Source organism: Cucurbita moschata, unplaced genomic scaffold, assembly GCF_002738365.1.
Source record: "Cucurbita moschata cultivar Rifu unplaced genomic scaffold, Cmos_1.0 Cmo_Scf00003, whole genome shotgun sequence".
NCBI lineage: Eukaryota > Viridiplantae > Streptophyta > Magnoliopsida > Cucurbitales > Cucurbitaceae > Cucurbita > Cucurbita moschata.
Genome location: NW_019268519.1, coordinates 4,659,767 through 4,670,649, shown reverse-complemented (window position 1 = coordinate 4,670,649; position 10,883 = coordinate 4,659,767). Strand labels below are relative to the sequence as shown.

At 38.1% G+C, this 10,883-nt stretch overlaps 2 protein-coding genes across 5 annotated transcripts in view; one reads left to right on the top strand and one right to left on the bottom strand.

Moving 5' to 3' along the window:
- The window catches only part of LOC111432630 (E3 ubiquitin-protein ligase RHF2A-like), a 6,066-nt gene extending 4,983 nt beyond the window's left edge, over nt 1-1,083 (bottom strand). For 2 of the 3 annotated variants that reach the window (XM_023069580.1, XM_023069589.1), the window contains exons 1-3: nt 522-548; nt 189-329; nt 59-105 (exon numbers count right to left, since the gene is read on the bottom strand). In XM_023069580.1, the coding sequence (XP_022925348.1) occupies nt 59-105; nt 189-329; nt 522-533 (200 nt within the window). In that variant the 5' untranslated portion in view covers nt 534-548. Of the gene's footprint in view, nt 1-58; nt 106-188; nt 330-521; nt 549-910 lie in introns of those variants that run through there. The other variant, XM_023069585.1, reaches the window with a different exon arrangement.
- A 1,742-nt stretch (nt 1,084-2,825) lies between these two features.
- LOC111432620 (tubulin beta-6 chain-like) lies at nt 2,826-6,397 on the top strand. 2 transcript variants are annotated; one of them, XM_023069562.1, is made up of 4 exons: nt 2,826-2,969; nt 3,392-3,792; nt 4,739-5,008; nt 5,419-6,397. In XM_023069562.1, the coding sequence occupies exons 2-4, from the start codon at nt 3,399-3,401 to the stop codon at nt 6,093-6,095; spliced, it is 1,341 nt and encodes a 446-aa protein (XP_022925330.1). In that variant the 5' UTR covers nt 2,826-2,969; nt 3,392-3,398; the 3' UTR covers nt 6,096-6,397. The 2 variants fall into 2 exon arrangements, with proteins under 2 accessions (XP_022925330.1, XP_022925337.1); XM_023069569.1 differs by lacking the exon at nt 2,826-2,969 and adding an exon at nt 3,021-3,273.
- Nucleotides 6,398-10,883: the final 4,486 nt, after the last annotated feature.

Here is a 10,883-nt window from a genome sequence, read left to right as displayed (position 1 = left end):
AAAAAAAAAAAAAAAAAAAAAAAAAAAAAAAAAAAAAAAAAAAAAAAAAAAAAATTACCATTCAAGAACGCACTGCAGATGAAACTCATGTTTGCAACTGGTCATCTGAACAAAATATAGCAACTGACTAAGTAGAACAGAAACCATCTGACTTCCGATTAAAAATCAAATCACACTATAAGTACTACCGTTGAAGGATCACTGTCACAGAAGTTTTCAAGACATATACTGCAAGCGTCATCACAAGCATCCTGGATTCCACCTTTGACAAAAGCTGCAGCTGATGTCAAATGCGCTTCAGAATTCTTAGTTTCGTCCATCGTTGGAGACTACACGAATTTTAAAAAAAAAAAAAAATCATCATCACCAAGAAAAACTTAAAAATATACAAGAAACACATGATCTATTGCGTGATATATAAGCAGCAACTAAACAAGGAAATGATAAACAAGTGCTAACAATTATAAATTAGCGACACGACACAAATTTTCAGTGAATTAAACCACGCACAAACAGCCTACCCTAACATCCATAAAGAATCAAAGAATTCAAAACCACAATTTCCAGAGCGAAAAGCAACAAGCAGCTAGCCCGAAGAGAACAGTAATAAAAGATCGCAAAAACTACAAATAGAGATAGCCAGAATGAAAATTCAAGAGGAAAATACATTTGAAAAGGATAACAAAGCCATTCCTCTCCAGTTCCGATACTCAATGAAAACAAGATTAAAAAAAGTAAAAGAATCCAGTAACAGAATAAATCCATCCGGTGAACAACAGCCAAGAAAAACGGAATCCGGAAAAAAGGAAGAAAAGTAGGCACAATAATATTCATCAAAGAGAGAATTAAAGATAGGGACATGAAACGCAAAAAGAAGGAAGAGAGAAGAGATTTAGGGGAAGAAAGTTACCTCCATGAGAAACGACGATCAGCAGGAGAAGCTTGTGAGAGAACAGGTAAATAAGATTGGACTGGAACCAGTGGAACCCTAGGAGGAGGAGCAGGCGGAGGAGGAGGAGGAGGATTGGCTCCGTCCTTGACTTGATAAAAGGCTGCTGCTGAGTGCTGCGCTTGGGTCGGTCGTCGGGTCAGTGCGTATGAGCTATGATGGGATTTAACTCGTGGCAAGCGTTTTACTACTCGCGCCACTCGCTTCCGTACCAATGCCCCACGTCCATCCTTACTCATATTCCCCGGATTTTTATTTTTAATATTATTTACAATTATTTAAAATATTATAATTATTATTATTACCTCATTTTACGAGGGTTCATACGACTCGATGATCCAAACAATTTAGAATAATAATCCAAATTTAATTTTGATATACTTTTTTAACTTTGAAAATGGGTCGGTTGAAATAAGGTTCAGAATCTTACTTGTCTTCTAAGATTCTTACGAAAATTAAGAATATTCGATCAACTCGAAAGTTTTACCGAGCGGGTCGCCTTATTCTGATTAAATATTATAAACTTTATGTACGAGTGACTTTAGTAAAATCGATGTTAATAAGTATCTCAATCACGGTTAATAAATCTTAATTTGTCATATTGATTTGATCGAGTTTACTGTTAACATATTATTAATGAGATTAAAATGAAAAAGAGAATATATAATCGATTTCTTAAGAGGACGAGACACGAAAATAAGTCATTCCAATATTTGGCGCTTATAATCAATTAAATTATATACAATATTAATTGATTAGTTAATGTATTAATTTCATCAAACGAATATAAACCTCATAAAAAAAATCAATAATAATCCATTTAAAATAAAATAAAAATTTGAACAATTTTATTTTCAAATATTTTATTTTTGGACAGAAATTAAAAAACAATTTAACCAAACGACTCTAAAATTTAAATATTGAAGTCAAGAAAAATATCAAAAATATTGATAAAGTGTCGATAAATATAAAAATTATTTTTCGTAACTAAATTTCAATTATATTTATATATTTTTGTTATGACTAATTTATGGAATGATCATGGTTTATAATCAAAGAATATTTTCTCCCTTGGTTTGATGTCTTTTGAGGAAGCCCAAAGCAAAGCCACGAGAGGTTATGCTCGAAGTAGACAATATTATTTCATTGTGGAGAGTAGTGTTCATCTAACATGGTAGTAGAGTCATGCCCTAAACTTAGCCATGTCAATAGAATCTTCAAATGTCGAATAAAGGACTCCACGATATCATACCATTGTGGAGAGTCATGTTCATCTAACATAGTATTAGAGCCATGCCCTAAACTTAGTCATGTCAATAGAGACTCCCCAATATCATACCATTGTGGTGAGTTGTGTTCATCTAACATGGTATCAGAGCCATGTCCTAAACTTAGTCATGTCAATAGAATCCTGTCGAACAAAGGACTCTAAAAGAAAAATGAGTCGAGTCTCGATTAAGGGGAGGTATACTTTATTCGAGGGGAGATGTTGGATGTTGGATAAAAGTCCCACATCGGCAATATCATACCATTGTGGAGAGTCGATTAAGGGGAGGTATACTTTGTTCGAGGGAAGGTGTTGGATGTTGGATGAAAGTCCCACATCGGCTTATATATCATTCTAGTGTGGAGAGTATACTTTGTTCGAGGGGAGGTGTTGGATGTTGGATGAAAGTCTCACCTTAGCTTATATATCATTCTATTGCAGAGAGTGTGTTCATCTAACCATTTTAAAAAGTTTCTTTTTATTCTTAAATTTTAAAATAAAATTTAAAAATTATATATATTCACGACGAACAATGAATTTTCCGTCAAAAAGAATTAAAAAAATCAAGAAATTGTGCCCAAGATTTGACCTTCCACCGTTTGATGCAAAATCCTTACCCGCTCCAACTTCCATAAATTCTTATATAAGCCACTTCTCTCTCACTCCTCAATTCACTCTCTTCTTCGCTGCTCCCAGTAGCTGACGTACCACTCACTCCACCCCATTTCCCCCTGTATCACCGGAATCTTGCTGGTAAGATCCAATTTTCTCAGATCTGATTACTGCATTTGATTCTTTCGCTGTGGAAGTTGCGGAGATTTTCATATCGCTGTTTTTTCTTCTTGAAACTGCAAGTGATCGGGTTTATTTGAACTCTGCTTAGCTCTGTGGTCGTATTCTGCTACCGAAATGTCATGATTCTGTGATTTGTGTTGTATGATTTGCTTGAGTTTCACTGCATTATATGAATTATTATCACCTTGTTTGGAAAGCTTCCGATCCAATGTCTATGATGATTTTGAAGTTAATGCATTCAATGCAGAGGAGTTGAGTTTCGGTGTGTTAATGATCTGATCTTGCTGATTTTAGGTTTTTTGGTACTTTTGTGTATGTGTTTTTCTAATTTTGATGTCAATCGAACTATGTGATTAACTTCGGAGTGTTGTTGATCGCAGTGAGAAGATGAGGGAGATCCTTCACGTTCAAGGAGGTCAGTGTGGTAACCAGATCGGATCCAAGTTTTGGGAAGTGTTGTGTGATGAACATGGCATAGATCCTACTGGCCGATACACTGGAACCTCCGATTTGCAACTTGAACGTGTGAATGTGTACTACAATGAGGCTTCTTGTGGACGTTATGTTCCTCGTGCTGTGCTCATGGATCTCGAGCCTGGTACCATGGACAGTGTGAGAACGGGTCCTTATGGACAAATCTTCAGGCCGGACAATTTCGTCTTTGGGCAATCTGGTGCTGGAAATAACTGGGCCAAGGGGCATTACACGGAAGGAGCAGAACTCATTGATTCTGTGCTCGATGTTGTCAGAAAAGAAGCCGAGAACTGTGATTGTCTTCAAGGTATAGTCTCTGTCTCAGATCATGCGCTTGATTAGATGGTATTGCTTGGATCTAACAAGTGTTAAGTTGAAGCTTTTAGATTTATAATTAGTCGTTTTGCTAATGAACCCTTCATTTTTATTTTCGGATGTTCATGTAGGATGAGATCTTTTGACATGATTGAGAGTGTTAAACAATGGATCCAGTATCGAAATGCCTTTTCACACCCCACGTGCCTTGCATTTTTGTTTGAGTTATACAATATAGTATTAAACTCTTTCAAATACTATGGTCGAAACGATTTCCAAAGTGCCAAAAAGTATGTTCACGTCTTCTTTTGCTAATTCTCTTTTGCTTTTACTGTTGTTTTTTTTTGAAAAAGTGCACTTGGGCGTGTGCCAAAGTGTTGATCCCTCCTTAGCGCATCTTCTTCATGTTCTTGCTTGTTGTAGGAAATGCCACGCACATGTCAAAGAGCTCCACTTTCATCAACTACTTAATTAATTTTGTGCCCAAGACGAGGATTTTTCTTGTTTTCCTTACACATAAGATCCCAAAACATTTTCTTCTTTATTAACGAGAGATCACTATGAACCGATACCTCAACAATCCTCATGTTGTTTGTATTAGAAATCACAGATCTTCACAATGGTATGATATTGTCCACTTTGAACATAAGCTCTCATGGCTTTGCTTTTGGTTTCCCCAAAAGGCCTCGTACCAATGAAGATGTATCTTTTCCCAATAATCCTCAACAGTTTGTTTTTGTCACAACTTCATCGAGAAGTAATAGGTTGCATCATTCATACTATAGAAAAAGTTATTTTTTCTTCCAATCATGGGATTTCTGATTCATCAAGTGGAAATTTACAGATTCCGATCATGGGATTTCTGATTCTTCAAGTGTTTTCATCTCAGTTTGTTTGCTTGGCATTTCTATTTCTTATTCGTTTTTGTGTTGTTACAGGTTTCCAAGTGTGCCATTCACTTGGTGGAGGCACGGGTTCTGGAATGGGGACTCTGCTGATTTCCAAAATCAGAGAAGAATACCCGGACAGGATGTTACTTACTTTCTCCGTCTTCCCTTCACCAAAAGTGTCAGATACTGTTGTAGAGCCGTACAATGCCACCCTTTCCGTTCACCAGCTTGTCGAGAATGCGGATGAGTGCATGGTGCTGGACAATGAAGCATTATATGATATTTGCTTCAGGACTCTCAAGTTAACAACTCCTAGCTGTAAGTATAACACGCATCATTGCTTGAAAACGAGGAAATCAAAATTTTGGAAGAATTTGATTCAGTATTTCGAGCAATTCTAATCTATATGGGTAACTTAGTTATAAAAATTCACGATCAGACATACCAATTAGCATTAAATTCAACTTAATCAAGACTCCTGTGAAAATTTCCTGATCTCTGAAATTAAGATATGATTGCAATTGTTAGATAACTTTTGCTGTCATTGTCCAATTATTTAACCCGAATCCGCTCTGTTTATTCTCTTTCAAAAATAGAGATTTGCACATGACACATGTTAAATGAGTTGTAAGATGCATATAGATGCGCCTATAGATAGAGATAACTTGAAACTTTTACTGTATCACTTTAATTTGTTTCGTTTTTTAACTTGTTTACTCTTGAAACAGTTGGAGATCTCAACCATTTAATTTCTGCTACAATGAGTGGAGTGACATGCTGTCTCAGATTTCCTGGTCAGCTTAACTCTGACCTCAGAAAACTTGCTGTGAATCTCATTCCTTTTCCTCGTCTACACTTCTTTATGGTGGGATTCGCTCCTCTTACCTCACGCGGGTCGCAGCTATATAGAGCGCTAACCGTCCCAGAGTTGACACAGCAAATGTGGGATGCTAAGAACATGATGTGCGCTGCAGACCCACGCCATGGCCGATACCTCACCGCCTCTGCCATGTTCAGGGGCAAGATGAGTACTAAAGAAGTTGATGAACAGATGATCAATGTTCAGAACAAGAATTCCTCATATTTCGTGGAATGGATTCCAAACAATGTTAAATCAAGCGTCTGTGACATTGCTCCTAAAGGACTCTCCATGGCATCAACCTTCATTGGAAACTCAACCTCCATTCAGGAGATGTTTAGACGTGTGAGCGAGCAGTTCACTGCCATGTTCAGAAGGAAGGCTTTCTTGCACTGGTACACTGGAGAAGGAATGGACGAAATGGAGTTCACGGAGGCAGAAAGCAACATGAATGATCTCGTTTCCGAGTATCAACAGTACCAGGACGCCACAGCTGATGAGTATTACGAAGATGAAGAAGAGGAGCCCGAAAGCGAAAACGAGTAACTTCGGTCTGCTGTGAGTAATCTGTAGTGTATGATGATCTATACATATGTGTGTGTGCCATTAGTGTTTGATGACAAGTTGTATGCTTGCTGTGTCTCTTTTCTTCTTCATTTGGTTTGTTTCAGTATGTGGTTTTGTAATGTTAGAGTTATCCCATCTTCACATCTAGAGTTGAAGTTGTCAAGTATTGTTATTGGGGAGGGATGAGGACTGAGGAGTATTCGTGTTTGCATGAGTTTCCACTTCGGAAACGTTCACGGATTGATCGATATGAAACCCCTAGCCAATCAGTTCCATGATTATGTGTTTCGTAGTTTAAGATTATGCTCTCGGTTTGCTCACGATTATAGGGTATTCCCATTTTTTTCGTGTCCTTTCATCTCATCGATGAAATGTGTCGTATAATTATAGAAATTGTGAATATATGAAGAACATAGGGCAATCATATTGCTAAGGGTTCGAACATTAGATTCACACATGCATGAATCAAATAATGTACAACCTTCTTCTTAACTGTGCCACAATCGTACTCTTTCAAGATGAGCGTGCGACCTTTGAGTTATCATTGACATAAACAACATATACTGACTCTTTCAAGATTTGCAACGCAATTGTAGCACAGGCAACGAATATTCAAGTCTTTGAAAATCACGAACCACGTATACTGAAATCTTTGAGGAACACCAACACTGATAACATATAACATGCCTTACCCTTACCCTTACACCACATGACCTTCTCCTTATTTGTTTGCAGCAGCAACAGTCCTTGATCAACAGCAAGCCATGACGTGAACCACAACGGTGCTTCAGTGCCGGCGAATCTTTCTCTCTTGTACGCGCAATTAACCTCGCTGCCTCCACCTTCAAAGGCCGCCATTGACTCCTCCTTCCTGCCGACGTGTACCCGATGTCGATTAAACACTGGTCATGCGTCGCCCTCCTCCATACTTGGACGATGGAGATTTTTCGAACACCCACGGCCTGGTAACTCCTGATCATCGATTTAATGTTGCCCTCAGCCAAAAGTTTATGTATTTATCACGGGTTGATCTTAAACAGTGACTCATGTCTAAGTGCAGACTTTATATCTTCTGTCACATAATCAAGACTACATCGGAATGAAAGCCATCCCGAAACGTGGCAAATAAAATGATGAAATTGGAGAGATCATGTGTTTGAATGTTTTATTTTAAGGACACAGCAATGAGTGGAATTTATATAATGGGTGTGGCAGATATTGACCCATTTTGTTTTTGTATTTATCAAATAATTTATTATTATTATTATTATTGGAAAATTAGGCCCTCCCTGAATGAATGAAAATTGCAGAAAGGCCCTCATTTTCTCTCTCTTTCCATGAGAAGCAATGATTTAGAAAAGGATCCAAGGAGAGAGAAAATTGCAGAAAGGCCCCTCATTTTCTACTCTCTTTTATTCTGTACCAAGAATTTTAGAAATGAAGTTATGATGTTCCAATAAACTTCCATTTCTTTTGTATCCCTTAGATCCTTTCCATGTGAAACCTTCATCATTTTGCCCCACTTTTCCTCCTTTTTTGCTTTTAACACCCTTTTCTCTCTCTCTCTCTCTCTCTCTCTCTCACTATATATCAACCATCTGCATCAAATATATACTTCATTATTACCTTTAAAAGTACTACTTTCCTTGCTTCCTTTTCTTCGTCTCGTGGATCTTTTACGATTATTCTTGTCGCTCTTATACCTATATTAACGCTTTTACGTATGTCTACTTAGCTGTTTTCTAGTTCGACGTTGGTGAGAAGATTTATATTAATATCTTGAAGCTTTATTGTAAGATCTCATATCAATTGGAGATAAGAACGAAACATTTCTTACAAGAGTATGAAAACCTCTCCCTAACAGACGTGATTTTACTAGTAATGGACCAAAGCGGACAATATTTACTAGTAATGGACTTAGAACATTACAAATGGTATCAGAGTCAGTCACCAGGCGGTGTGTCAGTGAGGATGCTAGGCTCCCAGGGGAGGTGGATTATGAGATCTCACATCGGTTGGAGAGGGGAATGAAGTATTCCTTATAAGGGTGTGGAAACCTCTCTTCAACAAACTCGTTTTAAAACTGTGAGGCTGATGACAATATGTAACAGGGCAAATTGAACAATATCTGCTAGCGGTGGGCTTGGGGTATTACAAATGGTATTAGAGCTAGTCACTAGGTGGTGTGTGAGTGAGGACGCTGGACTCCCAAAAGGGGCGGATTAGGAGATCCCACATCTGTTGAAGAGCGGAATGAAGGACGTGAAACCTCTCGTGAGGCTGACAGCAATACATAACGAACCAAAGAGGACAATATCTAATAGCGATAGGCTTAGGGTGTTACATTTAAAATGGTAACTATCATTTTAATCAATTCACACACGATCATACTTATAATCATATCAGTCAATGTATAAAACTCTGTAACTTTCATAAACGAATCAATTCAAACTTTTCGTATCAAATGCATAGACGATTTCTAAATTTTTTAAGAAGCCCGCACACATGTGAGAATCGCTCCATGATCGGTTATCAAATCGAGAGCCTAATAACGATTAGTTTAAGCGATGACGTTGGAGTAGCAGTGAATATGGTGAGATGATATGAATCCAAAAGAGGAGAAGCATATAAGACAAAGGTTTAGATGTGTATGTGTTTAAAGAAAAGAAAGGGTTTTGTGGGTCAGAATCACATGGAGATGGAGAAAGGGCATGTGATTATAATACACAATGGATCCACAACCATTCATTCACAACCTCTGACCAAATTCAACACTTATTCTTTTGGAATAGAATCTTCTTCATTATTCAATTCCATTCCCTAACAAACAATCATCTTCTAACCCTGTTTCTCTTTCCCTTTTCTTTCTTCTACACGTTCCTCGGTTCTCGATTAAGTTCTTAAACTGTAGTATATATAATCGTTTAGTCTCGACCCTTCTAGATTTATAACAAATTAGTCCCTGTAGTTTTGAGTTTTGTAACTATTTTGTGAGATTCCACGTCGATTTGACGGAGGAATGAGTACTAGTGAGGATGCTGGACCCTGAAGGGGTGGATTGAGAGATCCCACATTGATTGAAGAGAATAACGAGTGTTAGTGAGGATGATGGGCCCCAAAGGAGGGTGGATTGTGAGAACCCACATGGATTGGAGAGAGGAACAAGTATCAGCGAGGACGTTGGGCCCTAAAGGGAGGTGGATTGTGAGATCTCACGTCGATTGGAGAGAGGAACGAGTGCCAGAGATGACGTTGGGCCCTAAAGGGAGGTGGATTGTGAAAACTCACATCGATTGGAGAGAGGAACAAGTGTGTTAGTGAGGACAATGGGCCCTAAATAAGGGTAGATTGTGAGAACCCACATCGATTAGAGAGAGAGGAACAAGTGTCAGCGAGGACGCTGGACCCTAAAGTGAGGTGGATTGTAAGATCCCACATCGGTTGAAGAGGGAAATGAAGCATTTTTTTATAAGGGTATAGAAACCTCTCCCTAGTAGAGAAATGTTAAAAACCTCGAGGGAAATCCTAAAAGAAAAAGTCCAAAAAGAACAATATTTGATAGCGGTGTACTTAACTGTTACATATTCAACCCTACCTACGAGAAAACCGAAGAAACGTCCCATTTGAGGGGGTGGGGGCAAGTAATAGGAGCGAATGAGATGGCTGGATTTGTCCTAGAAACCAGAGAAAGGGTCTCAAAAGGGCTTAAAAAAAAACAATATTCTTTTGAAGACAGTGATTCAGTGTCCTGTTTAGGCAGTTTTTGACAGAAGGAGGAAAAAAGAAGCATATACAATATCATTCTTCACTTCTCACTTATTATTAATATTATTACTCTTTTTTGTTGTATATCAATATGTCACGGGCATGCTTTGAGATGTACAAAGCTTAGGAATGTTCCTACCTCTTCCTTGCCTACTCCAACAAAACAAAAGACATTAGAATTTTTGGGACCCTCTCTTTCATGTTCGTTTGTTTATGCGTTGCTTTACATTTGTAACGTTGCGAAAATGTTAATGTGATAAGATATAACGTGAATATCGAGAGAGTTTGTGATAGGGAGTCGAATCGATATGATATTAGTTTGAGAAAGTGTGTGATGTGAATTTGGTGATGGAAGTAGAAAACTGTGAGATCCCATAACAGTTGAAGAGGGGAACGAAGCATTCCTTAAGGGTATGGAAACCTCTCCCTAACAGACGCGTAACGTGGAAACCTAAAAATCTTGAAGGGAAATTCCAAAGAGGAGTAACTCTGAAAGACGCATTTTGAAAACTGAAAACCGTGATGCTGACGGCGATACGTAACGGGTCAAAGTGGGCAATATCTACTAACAATAGGTTTTGGCGGTTACAAAAACTTCGCTTTTGAATCCTCTTAACCTTAGCTCAACCATAGTTTCTTCGGATCAACCCTTTTGAACTGAACTAAAGTTCGTTCACGTGGGATTCTCATGTACTTTTAAAAACACCTCTTGTCATCCACCATGCTCGATCTTCCTCAGCCGTAAAACTAATTAGTACTCATTTGACACATCGACCGATTCGTTATCAGAATCATCGATCGACCCGTATCGAAGACCAACAAGCATACAATTGGCCCTCGTTTGTTATGCAAACAAGGGCAATAGGAAGAGAAATGAGATGATGCTTGGGGTAAGGACAAACAAAAAGACACTCCAATATTTTAGATGTGGAAGATCATGTGCTAAGAGAGAGAAGAAAAACAGAGCTTCACACATTAATGACATAGTCATATGTTGTTGTT